Source organism: Neolamprologus brichardi, chromosome 8 (assembly GCF_056152115.1).
Source record: "Neolamprologus brichardi isolate AB-2024 chromosome 8, ASM5615211v1, whole genome shotgun sequence".
Classification (NCBI taxonomy): domain Eukaryota; kingdom Metazoa; phylum Chordata; class Actinopteri; order Cichliformes; family Cichlidae; genus Neolamprologus; species Neolamprologus brichardi.
Window position 1 is genome coordinate 6599223 of NC_142111.1, and position 18063 is coordinate 6617285.

The following is an 18063-nucleotide window of genomic DNA, read 5'->3' on the forward strand; positions in this document are numbered from 1 at the left end:
CGTTTCCGTTTTTAGGTGACGATATTCAGACAGACACGAGTGAAATTTCAGTGTAAACAAAGGTTTAATGACATCTTAAGTTAGACATTTTAAATATTGTCTTGTTTTCTTGGCATAAGTTGATGTGAGGTCCAAAGTCAGCCAACATTTATGATTTAATATTAACAGAATACAAGGCAGATGTTGAACACGACGTTCACATAACTTAAAATCCAAACGAAAGTACATTAACCTAAACGGATATTTCATTCTGTAAAAAGTATCCTAAAATTTCAGTCAGCGGAAGCTTTCACACTCGATCCACGGACAGTTGGCACATTCATATTCTAGCAAGTCTCAACATCAGTTAGAGACGTTACTGCTCAGGTATACATTCACATGAGTGTAAAAAGGTCACTGATGTGTCTTCCACTGCTGTGGGTTGTTGGAAGAAAAGTGGTTCCAAGACTGGAGTAGGTGCCTGCTTTGTCTGCAGTGTGAAATTGCTGGGACACAGTGTGATAACCACTGTTAAGTATCCAAGTTTCTGCTACGTTACAGTTCTCAAATCTGCTGAAATAATGGCTGCTACTTAAAAGGCATAGAGGCAGATCTAGCTTCACACCGACGCCTTGTCAGCGTCACTCACTCTGCTTTTATATGCAGTGGGAAAAAAATTGCTTCTTTTTATACAGGAGCTGAAAAATCCAATTACCTGGCACTACCTCATTATGGTGCCTACTGACAGATGTTCATGATCTCACGACAGTAACACTAGATTTGAGACATTCTGAAAAAACACAAATGATTACATGATCTTTGTAAGTGGTTGTTGTTATTTTGTTAGCTGAAAGAGGATTATCTGACCAAACAAGTGTCCCTTCATTATGATTGTGACCTTAATGCATATGATTTTACCAGCTGTAAAACCTAAAATATAAATACGCCTAAAATCTCATTATGAAATTTTTGCACCTTCAGCAGTGAAATATTTCCCAATCAAAATGACGTCATCTCATTTCATGTGACTGTTTGGGCTAACAGGACAACAATATTCATGAGGCGTGCTGCATAATAACAAAACACTCATTTCATTCTTTTGACTTAAGCTCTGCCATCAGATTTATGTGCATTAGTCTATACAGTCTTACTTGTGCGCTTGTGAAAATACAGACAGTTAAAACATTTCAGTATAAAGGGGAAGAGTAGGAGGGGCAGAAGGAAGCTGGGAGATCCTCGAGGGTGGAGGCTGCTGGAGAGCTTACCCGCAGAGGGTGAGCCGTTGAATGGGCAGCACAGCTCTGCTACTTGGCATCTGTAATTTGGTGTTGATTAGGGGGAAATCATCTTCCACCAGGACTTCCTAAGAGGAACCTACAGGGAGAATTGGAGAAATAGCCATAAACACATGCTTTACTAAATGCTATGGCACCTGTTTACATGCTAGCAAGATTCACAGGACCAGAAAAAGAGTTAGAGTAACATCAGTATAATCACAAGCTGACATATGTCCTCTAGATAAATCACTTGTTTTTGGATTTTTTTAGATGAGTCCATCTTTAACCTCCTAAGACCTGAACTCTTCCACTGCATGCATTTTTAATTTCTCTTTGATATTTGGGCTGATTGGGGCCCGATGAATGTAAAAAGAAAGAATTACCTGTTTTTTTTTTTCCACCTTATTTTTGTTTTTAAGAAAAATAAGAGGTCGATATTAGTTTAAAATTTTGATAGAACAGTGTCAGTATAATGTCCTCGTAAGTGGATATCAGGCCCTTGTAGAGCAAAATTGAGTATTTTGGTCTAAATAACCCAAAATGTGATGTCCACATATGTGGACGCCAGGTCCTAGGAGGTTAATAGGAAAAGGTCGTTCTTACCACTGTGCTCTGGCCTGAACCGCCTCCCTCCTCACCAGCCTCTTCTTGTCATCCAGAGGTTTGGCGAGCGCTCGAAGTACTCGGGCCCGAAATGGCAACACCTTAAATCACACACAGGAGGAAAAAAATCGCTAAAGCAATTAATATGTTAACATTACACTTTTTATACAAGTTTCCTGTTGAAAAAATGTTGGGAAAAGTGACGATTACAATCACGGACTCTTCTTCTAAGGCCTTAAAAGGGCAGTTCACCACAAAATCCTGTTGTGCTCATGAGTGGGTGACAGGATCTAAATATTAATGGTGCTCATCTCGGCTGAGCTGTAATGTTTCTCATTGGTTTAAGTACACAGTAGACAGAAAACAGGTCCCACATGAAGTTGCTCACAAAAAAACTCATGATTTCTAGAGAGAAACATCACTGCTGAGCTTCTCAAATACATTTAACGGTACTTTTGGCAACCAAGCTCAAATGCCATTGATAAACAGCACTATGTCCAACTGTTCCCCACTTATGAGGATCAATAGTGTCACATGATGACAAATTTGAGCTTGTAATTCTCTGACTCAAACATTGTGGTGAAATCCAACAATCATAAAGACTCCTTTAGTAATTAGCTTCAATATAACTGACTGCATTTAGTCAGATTGGTCAATTCAGTCTGATTGCTAAATGTTTCCATGTTCAGGAACCGTAGTTTATGTTTGTGAGTCCTTATTCAGCTTTTGTAAAAACAAAAACACATTTCAATAAACTGGTTGAATTTAAAGTTTTTCAAACAGTTAAAGATAAAACACCTTCTTATGAAGGTTGAAACCAAAGTATTCAAAGATGGTACGTTTTACCTCATGTACAGGGAAGTAGGAAAGAGCGCTGATGCAGGACAGCGAAGCAATCCGTACACTCTGCAGTGTAAAGGAAAAAACACTGTCATCATTTAATGAACTTATACAGTCCAATAATGAAGGTAGGCTTTTATAGAGCACTTACAGCATTAAATACTAAAACAAAACAACAGTTTATAATCTTGAGGAGACTGAATAGTTACAGTGGTGATCTAACTAACCATAGCTGGACTGCAGAGGAGGGCCAGCAGCCTGTTGACCAAAGCTTCCAGCTGCTGTATGAGAACTTGTGGTGGGTTGACGAGGACGGGCTCCAGACAGGACAGAGTTGTCAGATGAATGTCCTGATCAGGACACGACAAGGCCTCCAGCAGCAGAGAAAGAAGCTGCACAGGAACAGGACTTTGATGATTACAGGCACCTACCAGCTCGAGTCATTTCTTACGAGCATCAGAGCTGCTCTGTGTTACTCACCGCTGGAAGTTCAGTGACTTGAACCTGCTTGGGCAGCTTATTGACGATGTTAGATAAAGCTTTCAGGTAGTTGGGCTTCTTCTCTGGTGGAAACAAACAATACACAAATAAACCAAAAACATTACATTCTGAATCTTGTATATACACTGATCAAACAGGGTTTAAAGCATGGAAATCTTTGTCTTCATCAGTTTTTTTGGTGATAAATTCCAGCAACGATCAATTAACTTTTCAATATATACAGTGGTGTAAAAAAAGTGTTTGCCTGATTTTTTTTTAATGTTTGTAACACTTAAATGTTTCAGATAATCACATATAACACAAGTAAACACAAAATGCAGTTTTTAAGTGAAGGAAGTGAAGAAAAATATCAAAACCTTATTGGCCCTGTTAGAAAAAGTGATTGAGCCCCTAACCTAATAACTGGTTGGGCAAACCTTAGTGGCAACAACTGTAATTAAGCATTTGCGATAACTGCCACTGCGGAGGATTTTTGACTCACTCATCTTTGCAGAATAGTTGTAATTGCTGTGAATTGCCCTTTGTTTTTCATGAGGCATTCGGAGGTGGACTTTCTGGTGTGTTTTGCTGCAGAATAGACAGACACTTTCCCAAAAAGTTCCACTTTTGTCTCATCAGTCCAAAGAACGTTTTTTTTCCAGAAGACCTGGGAATCATCAAGATGTTTAATGGTGAATGTGTGACTGGCCTTTATCCTCCTTTTGTCAGCAGTGCTTTCAGCAGTGTGTTTAGTAAAACTGAACTCATCTTTCCACAAAATGTGGTTAATCACAGTTAATTCATAGTTTAACAGGAGGGGCAATTACTTTTTCGGACAGGACCAGGAGAGTTTGGACGTTTCTCTCTTAATCAATGAAATTATCATCTAAAAACTGCACTTTGTATTTACTCTGGGTATCTTTGTCTGATATTAACATTTGTCTGATGATCTGAAAAATGTAAGCGTGACAAATATGCAAAACACTAGAAAAATCAGGAACTTTTTTATTAATTTTTTTTACACCACTGTAATATAATGTCTGGACTAAACAGCTCACATGTGTAGTTTTATATGTTTCTGCTAATGGTGAAACATATTTTACACATTTATTTTCAGTAATCTTGTACATCTGAGCACTGCTACTGCACTGTAATTAGTAGGTTTAGTGAATAACACTTCTAAACCTGAACATCATGTATTGGCTAAGACTTACTATTTTCCCTTTAAGTCTCATCCATCCAAAGAAACTATTGGTGCAATATTTGCAGCACTCAAGAATAAAAAGCGGTTTCTGTTTTTGCTTCTAAACATTAACGGCAGTGATGGGAATAACGGCGTTACAAGTAACGGCGTTACTAACTAATCTAATTACTATTTCTATCGTTACAACGCAGTTACCGTTACTAACAAGAAAATGCGGTCGCGTTACTATTTTTCAACAAACAGACGGCTGAAGCTTTATATCAGTTGCACGGAAGTAGCTGTAAGTAATCTGGGTGCTACAGCTTTAAGTAGCTGCATGCGCTCCCGCGGACGGTAATCACTTTCTGGCAGACGATCACTTTTTGGCAAAACACCTGGAGCTAGGGGGGGTAAAACAATCATATGAGTGCTGCTGTTTGACTGCGACTGGCTTACAATGACTACTTTAAGAAAGCAACAATATGATCTATACCAGTTTTTAAATTGTGTTGATAGGCCTCGTAAAACCAGAGTCATGATAAACAATATATACGCGGCGTTTTTTCCTGAGTAGTTTCGTCACGTTTACTTTCTAATGACAGCGCTAGCAAGCACTCTCTGCTTACTGAATGCAGAACAGCTGATTGTTATGTAAATAGTTTGAAATGGTTATACAAACGGTAAAAGGTAAACAGCTGCAAGTAACTTTGTTGTTTGCAAAACTTGTGCATATGATTTTGAAATTGACGATTTAAATTTGCATTTAAAGTTATGAAATATGATTAAATAAACATGTTTTTTGGTTGCTACAGTAAAAAATATAACTTTTTCTACGCTGATTTTATGTTTTTTGCCTGATTTTAGATCAATTGTGTTAATACAGTATGTCAAAATGAAAACATGACTGTAAATTCAGACACATGAGGTTGTGCTGAAAAGGATGATACCAAACAAGGCAAAGTAAATAGTTTTTAAAGGTGAAATGTAGAGGAAACATCAACAGTAGTTAAAAATGGCCAATTATACCCTGGACCCCAGAGGGTTCAACATTTTTTTTTAAGTAACGCAATAGTTACTTTTCAAGTAATTAATTACTTTTAGAATCTTGTAACTCAGTTACTAACTCAGTTACTTTTTTGATGAAGTAACTAGTAACTATAATTAATTACTTTTTCAAAGTAACTTGCCCAACACTGATTAACGGGGACCCATCGCCAATAATGTTTGTGTAGGTTCGACTGTCCTGGTGCCTCTACCTTGGGGTGCAGCGTTGAACCCTTGCACCAGCTTGGCTTTGTTCTCGCTGAAGAAGCGCTGGCGGTACATGATGCGTACATCAGCGTGGGAAGCTCTGTTCAGGACATCGGTGGAGTCACTCATGAGCAGAGAGAAGCCGTCTGCCGCCATCGGACCTAAACCGGCATCGTCGAGCAGAGAGAAGAGCTGCGAGGTACACAGAAAAGAGAGTAACACCAAATGTGTTTTCCACTAAAAACACAGTAAGAGTGAAAGCTCCACTGTGTGCTGCTCACAGTTTTGTACCTTGTCGGTCAGTGTTGTGAACAGAGGGTGGTATCGCAGAAGCAGAGCCTTGGAAACCTGCGGACAAGCACAACCTTACTATCATTCTGAAAAGGATTTGTAAGGCGAGTGGTGAAACAAGTAAAAGCTCTTAATGCGCTGATGATTAGGAGTGAGCAGTACAGACAGTCACTCTTACCCAGATCATAAGTGTAAATGCCTGAGTGTGAACAGAGGAGGAAGGTGAGTCCAGCTCGCTGCACACTCTCTTCATCGTCCTCTGAATTAGGCTGTCGAGGGAATCTCCTGAAGAAGAAACAGAAAATGTTTTAATAAATGATCTAAAGCTTTTAGATTTAAAAAAAGCCGAGCTGTGACAGGACACAAACTGACCCTGTGGTTTCTTGTTGACCAGGCCAGCAAAGCACTTTGCAGCTGACGTGTATGACAGCGGGTGGCTGCAAGTGCAGCTCATCTCCTCCAGTGCCGACAGCAGTTTGTCAATCTGGGGCACCTCCACCTGCAGACGATACTTAACACTGTCAAAACAAACTTCAACATAAATAAGAGCTTTTAGGAAATGTATTTCTTTAAATTTAACAGAAATCTAAATTAGTTGTTTAACATGAGACTCACGCTGCGAGGTAGAGAACACACACTGCCCATAAGCAGACAAACCAGCCGAGACAGGCTCCAGGAATCCCCCTCCTGCTTCTGAGAAAAGTAATCACACTTGTTACCCGAGACGTGAGCTGATGGAGTGGTTCCAGTTTAAAGCTTGCTTCTACTCATAATGGAATGTGAATGTTGGCATTAATGTGCTTTCAATACTTTTGTCAACTGCTCTTTTTCTCAAGCCAAATAATGGCAAAACACACATTTAAGAGTTAAAAAAATCAAAATAAATAAATAACTAAAAACTAAACAAATGACTTTTCACTTGAGCTTTTCTGAAATAAAAACATTGTAAAAATATGCATATACCCAGTTGGGGGTTTAGGTTAACTGCCTATAGGTGTGAATGGTTAACCCTGCGACCTGTCCAGGGTCCCTGCCTCTAATGCTGGGCTCACACTGTGCGAGTTTTGGCCCATTTTGAGCAGTTTTCAGTCGTGCGACCGTTTTGGGGATCGGCCGAGTTTCGCCTTAATCGTGTGTCGTGCATCGTGTTGTATACATGGGGTAACGAGAAGCGATTAACACCTCACAACCAGCTCCCGATCATCAATCGCTTGGTCGTAAGAAAATCAAACGTGTCTGAAATCCTGTCGGCCTTCGTGAGGGCGCACGCACAAACACAGAAATGAAAGTGAAAAGGTGGAGCAGCACGGCAGTGCAGCGTGTGATCTGGATACAAGCGATGAAAGCACACCTTGTAGAACTTTGGCAAGCTCATCTGAGCCTTTTCGATGTGGCCTCACGAAATTATCACGACCGCTCTGACCGTGAAAATAGTTGGATCTACACTGCTGCTCAATCACAGCTGCCTGATCAATGTTTTTCATTAGCAATTTAGCAAAGTTGATGGTGGTGTGTGCGTGTCTGCGTGAGTGAAAGACAGAGAGGGAGAGCGAGAGACAGATTTTGTGTTATAACCTTCATGTAATGGACGCACAGTGTGAGCACTCAGGTCGCATCAGAGCATCGGGCCGTATAGTGTGAGACCCTGCATCGTGACCTACGAACTTCTAACCTCTGCGAGTCAATTGTACAGTTTGAGCAGGAGGTGAATAACGCGACTGAAAAAAAAAAAATTGCACAGTGTTTGCCCAGCTTAAGACAGCTGAGATAGGCTCCGCCCCCCACTGAAGAGAATGGATGAATGGTATGTACATTTATGACCCTATATGTAGTTCTGACATTGTTTATTTTAGAAAGTTTAAAAAGTTTAAAAACATAAGAATTAGAATGAAGAATTCTTATGTTTTTTTTACTCCTCCACTGTATTTCGTTCAATCAGAAAAAGCCATTCAGAACACAACACTGCCTTGACATTTGTGTTGACTGCATCCGTTTGTATACTGTCTGATTCTTTATAAACTCTAATTATATAGTCACTAATATTTAATACATAAAATAAATGAGCACAGACAAAAACAGACCTTGAGAAGCTGCATGTGTGAAGGGAACGAGTTGTCAGGCAAAAAAGAGACATCGCCATCCAGGAAGAGAGACACAGCTCTCGACGCCGTCTGCCCCGCCAGGCTGAAAGGAAGCCACACACACCTCATCAGAAAGTACGCTCTGCATTGTGCAAACAAATCAAAGGCATTCGCAAAGAAGAAAAAAGAGAGACTGTGAAACAGACAGGAAATAGTATATTTAGATCAGCAGGTGTGACACAAAGGAGGAAATACAGCAAGTACAAGCCACCTTTAGTCCAACTTTGTTTCGTATATATGTCTGCATTTAGAGACACTAGGTGTGATAAGAATAGCAACATTTACTATGTGTAAATGTGTCAAAAGACAAAATAAAATCAGGCCAAGAGGTGAACAAGATTACTGACGTGGGCTGCAGTCTGGAGCAGGAAGTGCTGATGACAGGAACCATGGCAGACAGGACCGCCTCCTCTACCAGAGGACTAGGAGCTCCAGATGATCCTTCACCTGAAGAGCAAATTTTTTTAAAGTTGGGGGACTAAATGTTTTTACCATAAACACGTTTTACAAATGAAAGCTCAATTCAGTTAGAAAAATATAACTGTAGCTTCAGGACTCAATAGATGGAAGTCTGTTAATTCATAAGTTATACTGAGAAGATTCAAATTAAAACTATTTTGATGACGTAAGATGAAGCTGGTCAATCCTTTCACTGATCCTTTCTCACCCTGCAGTGCTGCCTGGAGCGCCAGAGACAACAGGTGTGGGATGATGATGTTGTGGAAGCAGCGTCCCGCTTCCTCGGTGTCCTGGACCTGCTCTGCTATTCTCTGAAGGCTGCGGCACGTCAGCACCACCTCATCCACTGAAAAACTAACATCACCTGAAATGAACAAGATGTCACACAGGTGTTAACCTTAGAGCATTTCATAGGACAACAACACGCTTTGGTAAAGCTTTTTGAATTTGGAGACTAACTCCAGTGAATTGATGTGTGATTGTAAATTTGCACCATGACCCACCGATCAGTTATAAATATACTATATATAAATATAAGTACTTGAAGCTAAAAAAAAGATTACCTGTGTGTGCTGAACGAAGGACCTCCAGGAGGACAGGTGTGCTCTCCTGGACAACACTGGGTTTGATGGACACTGCAGCCAGAGCTGACAAACACCGCTGACGCACTGAATGATGGGAATGTAGTTCAGAAGCCTCCCCTTGGTCTTGATTCATGGGCTCTGAACAGACAGGAGGGCCAGGTCACATAAACACTACTTGTATGTGTTCCTGTGCTTAAAATACATGATATTTTCAGCAGCTTACCAGTATACAGCTCGTTCTTTAGTCTTGGAATCAGTTTGGAGATGACGAGTGCCGGGTGCAGCTGCGCTAAGGCTCCAGCACACTCCACCACAGCAAGACTGGAGACAGAAACAAGACAAACACAAGAGAGGTGTCAGGATGAACGGGATTCAAATAGATAACAGAGAGCATCAAAGAGAAACGAAAGCTCACCTGACTGTGTCATCCTCTTCAATCAGCAGCAGTCTGGTCAGATGATCAAGAGCTAGCTCAATATCAGATTCTAACAGCAGACCTGAACAAGGGGAAAATATTTACAACATTCGTGAAAAATGTCTGACTCTGTTATAACGCTTTTAAGCAATTATATTTATCCATCCATTCGCTTCCGCTTATCCTTTTCAGGGTCGCGGGGGGCGCTGGAGCCTATCCCAGCTGTCATAGGGTGAGAGGCGGGGTACACCCTGGACAGGTCGCCAGTCTGTTGCAGGGCCAACACACAGGGACAGACAACCATTCGCACTCACATTCACTCGCACATTCACACCTAATGGCAATTTGGATTTTCCAATTAACCTATCCCCACAAGCTGCTGCAATTATATATATATTTTAATTTAAGTACCTGCTTGTTGTGCCAGTGATGTGAGCACAGAGGTGGCAGTGATCTGCAGGCTGGAGTTGTTCTCAGAGAGAGCCGAAAACACGATGCTGCACAGAGCTTCTCGGAAGGCTAAAAACACACTTTCATCTGAAGTAAAGAGACGAAATGCAGATATGAGAAACAGTGGAGGTCAAAGCTATAGTTTCCTTGGTCACAGTCAAGCAGCAAGTAAACAGTTTTTTTTTTTAACCACACTATAACTGTTTGAAGTTTGTGACAATTACAGTGTAAACACACAGAAACTAACAATGATTAAAGGTCAACAGCCGTAACCAAGTAAAGTTTTTCTTTGGTCACTGGACCGAATGTTTTAGCTTGACTCAGTTCAAACAAAAGACAAACAAAACTGTTTGATATATATCAGCAAAGTCACAGTCAAGAAGATTCAAATATTTACAGGATCGAGGACGTGCAAATCTGAAACAAATGTAGAGTAACAAATGAAGAGCTATAATTTCAAGATTTTATGGCCGATGTTGAAGTTTAATGAGATGCAGCGGTGACTAGAAGAGGGAAAAACAGCAGTGAACACAGCACTCACCATTGTCTGAAGACTGGCAGTTTTTTACTGAATGGATAAATCGCTGCACCACCTCCAGTAATGTCCTTCTATGGGAACACTGCACAGAGAGAGAAACAGATGTGATTATGGACTTAGTTGTGTTAAAAACAAAACAAAAACATAAAAATCCAGATGTTAATAAAAGAAAACAGGGTCTAGAGTTCTCATACAACACATTCTCTCTACTCTACCCATACTTAAATAGCCAAAACCGTAGCTCATATTAAACCAGTTAAACATGTGGACATCAGCTGTCTCTATTACCTGTGCTCTGTTGTTATATTGCTCAAGTAGAGATGGCATGACAGCAGCTGTAATGATGTGACTCGCACTAGTGGAGGCGCTGCAGGCGGCTTGGAGGAGCTTTGCGCTCGGCCATACAAGCTTTAAGTCTGGTTCACACAGGTGATGTTTGCAGTCTGAAAAAAGCAAAACACAGTACAACACAAGACCCATGAATGTCTCAGAGACTCATTGTTTAAAACTACATTTAACAATAAATACTGATTTCTTCCAAAGAACCGCTGACAATTACAGTGTGTTTACGTTGACTCTATAGACTGTAAATAAAAGATGGACCCAGTAACTGTGACATCACCCTCAGTTTTTTGGGCTCCTCATTATAAAGCCTCAACATTAGCAATTTTGGTCACTGCACTGTTGTTTTTTCTGCAGCTAAAAGTGTTTAGTATTTAGGCAAGAGGGGGTTGCTAAGTTATTAGCTAATGCTAAGTCTAAAAAGCTTACAAAGGCCTGGCAGAGAACCCCTGGCTACAGCTATCTGTGTAGACATCTGTCAGTCAGAGAGGCCACGACCCTAACTTTACAACAGTATCCAAATATATCTGCTGTATTTAAAAAGCAGCGGGTAGAACACTTTCTAACAGGCTGTAAAAATGCATTTTCATGGTGTCATGTTGGGAATTTTAACACTGAAGTCAGCCTCAGGGGGCCTTGAGAAGTACCAATTTTTCCATAGCAAGCGATTGTTGCCATAGGAGTTGGGATCTAGGCCTTTGTGACAGGGCCCTAAGACTCAAATATTGTGTTTTCAACCCACCTGTACAATCAATCTGTTAGTCAGCAAACATGATATATTAGGTTATGAAAAAGTTGTGGGTTAACTTTCAGATAACCACCGTGGTATGCACAGTATAAAAAAAAGTTTCCTGCCAACTTCCTCCCCAGTGTACTGTACTACATAGTGCCATATTCCTGCTCATCAGTATATAGAATTTCATTTCTATCTTTCTTTTAGAACAAATGTACCTTTTTTCATATTTTCATGCATGCATAACAAAGCTGCATTTTACCTGTGAGAATGAAATCCAGGAATGTGCTGAGGGAGTCCTCAGAGTCAGAGCTGAGGACTGAGCGAGACAGACAGGAAGTGAGTGCGGTAAGAGCAGCGAGGCCTGCAGACTCAATCCTCTCGCTGGAGGTTTGAAACACCTGCAACGACACAACAAGCACAACTTAACTTGACTCTGCTGTTGTTAGTTAAACATCAGTGAGGTCTTCATTCGCTTAATGCTACAAAAGAAACCTAGTATTTGGTGTTTCAGAAAGCACTACTGGCCTTAAATGTGCCTATGTTTTTTTTATGAGGGTGGAGTGGGTCAGAACGAGCTAAAAACAGAAATTAAAATCACACCACACCAAAGAAAGACCAGCTACAAGATATTAAAATATGTCTTAACAGAGCCAAGGCACAAAATACACAAGTACTACTGCTATTTACATTTAAAAACTGATCTCAAACAGACCTCTCTGCGTACTGCTGTCCACAGTCCCTGCAGGAATTCAGCCACATGCTTGTGTTCATACTGTGACACACAAGCAGCCTGAAAATGTAAAAATAATCACAAGTTATCTGCATGACTCTCTGCGCTGGACCACTTGTGACAAACGACTCTGCTGCTTAAGGGAATCGTGAGCTGTGCATCATTCACCTTTACTCATGCATACTCTGTGCAGCTGACAGTCAAATGTTTATATCTGAACTGTAAGCTCCTGTTTTAGCTGGAGGCACACAACATTTTTAGAGACGAGTTTCTCACCAGAGTCTGCAGCGAGTCCAGCTTTGCGCTCTGAACGTCTGAGTCCAGCTTCTCGATGAGGAGAGGTAACAGAAACTGTAAGATAGCAATAAATATTAGCGCAGAGGCCCTTCGTTTAGTTTGCTTAGGAGGAAAAGCTCCAAAACAGAAAAAGTGAATCACATTTGAAAAAAACATAAATAAATAATACTTTTGTTCACCTCTGCAAAATTTGGAGTCCCAGTAAGGACGGCCCTCAGAGCCTGAACCAGTTCCTCCCTGGTGATGCCATGTGGGTCATTAGGAGGCTGAAGTGAGAAGAGATTTAAGAAGTCTATTAAAACATGCAGAACCCTACAAACATTCACAGATAATGAAAAGTACATCACGCCCCCTCCCAGTTTCCTGTCCCTCTTCACTGCGCTATCAAATAATGAATATAAAGACTCCAATGTATATATGAAAGATGTCACCAAGGTGAGTGTCGATATTTCTGACAAACACAAATATATAAATGCAGAAAGACTCGTGCTATTGCAGACTTGCTCTCACAATATAGCCTCTGTTTGCATTTCATTTAATACCTGAAATAATACAATAAAAATGTAATCTCAAAGACCACTGATCAGTCATTATCAACTGGCAACCAATCGTGAAGCAAAAATGCTGCCCAAAATTCACAGGGTTAAACTTTAGATCTCTGTCTTATACTTTACATCACATATTTATTTATTACACGTTGTTGTCACATGTATCCCAGTTTGGCCTAAAAGGAGTTCTAACATCAGTGTTAATTTCCTCAACCAATAATTCTAATGAGGTTGTTGATGCATTCGCTTTCATCAACACCCCCACCCCCCCCCACACACACACAAAAAATGCACAAGGACAAAAACACTACAGTTTAACGCATCAACATGTTCATTAACGAATAAAAATGAAATGAGTTGTAAACAACTCTCAGTGGCAGAAACAAACTTTTACACTTAAAATTTTTGTCCTTTCACCTTTAGATTTAGTCTATGATAACATTACAACATTTAGCTGATAAAAACTTAGGAAATTTAGACGCCTAAATTATGAATGAAACTAAATGATGTTTTAGTCAGAAGATTAAGATTCAAGCTAAATCAAAATTTGCTGTGAAAACGAAAACTTTGTAACATGTTATGGTTTAAAATGGTCGCTAATTAGTGAATCAGTGAATATAATCATTATTAAATATAAACTATGACTATCATAGCATGCTCATACAGATCAATGCAAATGTATAATAATAGATTTTCTAAATGATCCAATCTGTCGACTGATGTGTTGGGATATATTGTCTAAAGTGTTCATAAACTAATGCTGATCCTGCACTGGTTCCTGTTTCCTCTTCAGTTTAGACTGATGAGGGATGCTGGCCTTGAATGCTTAATAATACACATGGTTAAATATGCCCGTTCTTATACTTTACATGATGTTTTACGTCACATACACAACAAGCTTTGCGCCCATGTGCTGCTTTGCTCCAGAGAGACCTGTGATGCTCTGTGACATTGAGCTCAGACAGCCTCAGAGTCTGTCTGAGGTCACAGGAAGTCAGTGATGACATTTATGTCTGCTACACTCAGTTCTCGGTCCAAACCAGCTGAGTAAACAGGGACTTACTGGGGAGAAGTCGATTGGGAAATAGCAGGACGTCACTTCAAACAGTTCCTCTGTGAATTTACCTGAGACAGCAGATGGGAAATGAATGGGAGTTACAGTTTGATCACTGTGGCAGAAAAAAGGTGAGCTGCAGGTCAGAGACGCCCAGAAATACAGAAGAGGTGACGGTGAGGAGAAATTATGGTGTTCTCACCGAGCTCATAGCCTCTGTGAATAAGGTTTTTGGCAATCTGAAAGGCCAACAAGAGGTTGCGAGGATCTCGCTCCCCGTCCATGGACTGCACAAAACCGAAGACAAAGTCGGCACCCAAACCCTTAAGTTCTGTGGGAAAACGAAGCAGGGACACATCATGTGGAGAAAAAAAAAAAAAGAGTTTTGCAACACAACTGAGACAAACACTGGTTCACACAATGACTAACAGTGGCTTGCGTGAGAGTGCCACGATAAAGGAACTATACAACCAACCATCTCTTCCTCAAAACTAGGAAAGCTGGTGAGGGTGTATCGGTGAAGCTTACAACCATCTCGAGGTGGGGATGATTATTGATTATTATTTTGGCATGAAGAGCAAAAATAAAACGCAAGATTAATTTTCTTATGTGAAGTTAAAATATTAAAATGGAAGGAACAAGTAACAGCAGCTAAAAAACACATTGGTACTAAGGGGATTTATCAGTTTTCTAATGATTGCATCTTCTTTTCAATCATTCACTTCCTCTTATTTAACCCACGCACGCACGCACGCACGCGCACACACACACACACACACACACACACACACACACACACACACACACCTCCTGAAGCAGCTGTATGACACTGTTTCATTCCCTAAGTCAGAGGGCAGATGTCAAAGCTCATATCAGAGCCAGAAATCCCAGCAAGATTCATTCATGTTTACTTTGATAAATCAGTCTTTGATGACTCGGTTTGAATTGTGATCAGTCATGTTGATTATCATCATATTGGAGATGAAGAAGAGTGTAATGATTTTAAAGACTCTGACAGTGTTCTTAATATAGTTTAAAACAGAGTCATTAAATGCATTTCAGGGTGCTGCACATCCACAAATCACCTACAATCAGCCTTACTGGATCTGATTAATATCACCAGTTTGTAATTAAACTGTTGTATCTACAGTTGCTGTAACCTGCATGCTGTACCTGTCAGGTTACAGCTGAATAACGAAGATTTGCAACTAATTTAAAATCTGTTTAGATCCCAGCTGTTTTTTTAATATATAACAATGAAATGATTCTGTGTAAATGAGTAAACATCTCTGCTAAAAAAAAATTCATTTTTCCCCTCTTCTGTTTGTTAATACAAACAACGCAATCAAACATGATCCACAGAATTAAACAGGAGGGTCTTGCCCGTTGCCACGGTGAACATGGTCTGGAACCAAACATTTAAAGTTTGTTAAATCTGCTTTCTGGAACAAAGCCCGGGTCACAGTACCATCCCTCCTGTAAGCGTTTCCATCTTAACAGCTGGTAGCTAAACACAACTATTCCACTGTCAGCCCTCCATTTTCATTTTTTACAATATGGCTGTTATCCTAAAATATTAACCAAACAGAGGACAGCATGTCAGCGCCTTCCATTACTGCTGTGAGATTGTCCGACTTTTAAAACTCGTGCTCAATTCTTAAATCACCGGTTATTTCAACATGACCTGCTTCCTTCCACAGAACTTTCTGTCTCTGTTAACTGAGGTTTTGTGAATCAAACCATAATCTCTTACCCGCCTCTCTGGTCTCCATGATGTTGATAAGCATGCTGTAAACACATGCTCTCTCTGACAGCATCAGAGACTGCAGGGGAAATAAATACATTTGTTATTAGTAGGAACAGTTTTAGATGAGTCAGTTTTACCAGCAAAAACAATAACAGAGAGGAAACAAGAACATCTAACAAGTGTGGCAAGATGTTTCCGACAGTGTGCTACATTAGGTTTTAAATGCATTACTTTCGGAAAAATCAAACACTGCAAAACTAGGAAAAGTCACAAAATGTCCACTAAAGTCAGAAAAAACAACTCAGACAGTGGAACTGTTGACATCATATGTGGAATGTAAAATGTAAATTGTTTGGTTAATCATAATAAATTCTTTGATTAATGGTGCAAACTCGTGCACTGCAAATTGCTTAAATGTAAATTTGAACATTAGCATAACCCTCCAAGTACAGTGACCTAGATTAGTTATAGATGTTAGGTGAGTTATTTATAAGCAACAACTTCATCTTGACAATAATTTTGGTTAAGTAAAGTACACCATGCGGTCTTTGTAAAATCCATGTTCTCTTCAATTCCCATTTTAAAGAACACAAAGACAACAAAGCTCACAACTAAGTATTAAAACTATGAAATTATGTAGGTAAAAATCAATCCAGCACTGTCATTATTCCTCACAATAACACTTTAAATGTACAACAATATGACAGTCTCACCTGTACGTGGATGTCCTGGAACACTGACCTCAACATGGACACAGCTGAGCCAGGAGGCAGGTTTGTACACTTTGTCTGAATTTGGGGGGGGGGGGGGGGGGGGGTGTACATTAACAAAACAGTAAGAGGAAATCCACAACCTTGCTCACATCTGGAGCTTCTCAAAAAAAGTCCCCCAGCCTGAAATAAACTTGCAAATTTGAGCAGAAACTAAATGTTATCAAAGAACGACTAACCAGCTCCTTTAGCCCCTTTAAGACGGGAGGTGTGACGACATAATGATCCTTCAGACGGTTTTCATAGAAGGCAATAAGCACTTCCACTGCGGAGAAGAACAGTAAGAAATGCTGAGTGCTGATCGCCCCTTGACATGAATAAGCGTCATCATAATCGACATATATGAATATAAAATGTAGTTATTTGAGTGCATTTTTGATTTGTCACTTTGCAAGAAGCTGTGCAATGCCGGCACAGTATATGGAAGGAGAAAGGTGTACCTTCTCTCTCTGTAAGCTCTCTATAGCACTCCTGCAAAACCTCAGAGAGCAGAAGGACTCCTCGGGCTCGAGTGTGAGGCTGAGAACTGGTCAGACTGGACCTTGAACAGGAAAGGTAATGAAGATGGAAGTTGATATTAGATAGGAATATAATTACAAACTCTGGCTGGTTCGGGCTGATATTTTCCCCTGACATGACGATGAACACAGCTTACCCCAGTGCTTCCACCAGCTGCAGAACTGTAAACTTCCCGTCTTTGACACCTGAACAAAACAAACAAACAAACAAACAAATAAGTTTATTAATAATAATAATAAGTTTAGTGAAGTGAAGTGATGAGCTACAGCAATGCAAGTACACGCATGCTCTAACTCTAGTAGTTGTACCAGGTTATAATTCAAAGGTAACGCCACAGGGTCATTGACAGGCTACCTTACACAAACACAGCAGCTAGCAACCAGCATGTGCTTTAACCACTACGGACTAGCATCAAATTAAGAGTCCTTGTGAAGTGGCAATGTGTTCAAACTCGATGTATACATTCAGTGTGTGCATTTACATCGACAAAATGAGCAAATATATTTTCACGGCGAATGCTTACTCTTTATCTTGCGGTTATAACACTACACAGGATGTTGTGGCGCTAAGTTAGCTAGTTAACCATCACGTCTCGCTGCGCATCCTCGGAGAGCAGCTCTACAGCCTCTCCGGTGTTACTCTTATGAAAAATGCACTGTAAATGTCACCGGCAAACCGAGACAAAAGCCTTTTACCTTTTGCTGCATCTTTGGCCTTGCTGTCCTGCAGTCCAGACACAAATTCCTCCACCAGAGACAGCGCCAAGGTACTGTCCGCAGCCATCGTGTCCCTGTAACTACTTCACTGGCACTACGCATGCGCGAAAACT

The 18063-nt window shown here is 40.3% G+C and overlaps 1 protein-coding gene across 1 annotated transcript; it reads right to left on the reverse strand.

The window, feature by feature from the left end:
• Positions 1 to 45: 45 nt before the first annotated feature.
• Positions 46 to 18050, reverse strand: mms19 (MMS19 homolog, cytosolic iron-sulfur assembly component). The gene is made up of 31 exons (XM_087845343.1): positions 17930 to 18050; positions 17371 to 17419; positions 17156 to 17256; positions 16895 to 16980; positions 16659 to 16733; positions 15952 to 16021; positions 14401 to 14529; positions 14208 to 14269; positions 12776 to 12862; positions 12576 to 12650; positions 12282 to 12359; positions 11829 to 11967; positions 10780 to 10934; positions 10495 to 10573; positions 9915 to 10040; positions 9504 to 9585; positions 9312 to 9409; positions 9068 to 9226; positions 8713 to 8868; positions 8393 to 8492; positions 7986 to 8088; positions 6520 to 6597; positions 6277 to 6403; positions 6083 to 6189; positions 5905 to 5961; positions 5619 to 5805; positions 3180 to 3262; positions 2927 to 3091; positions 2706 to 2765; positions 1860 to 1960; positions 46 to 1353 (listed from the first exon to the last, which is right to left on the reverse strand). Exons 1-31 carry the CDS (start codon positions 18015 to 18017, stop codon positions 1323 to 1325), a joined length of 3093 nt encoding a protein of 1030 aa, XP_087701469.1. The 5' UTR covers positions 18018 to 18050; the 3' UTR covers positions 46 to 1322.
• Between the last annotated feature and the right edge of the window lie 13 nt (positions 18051 to 18063).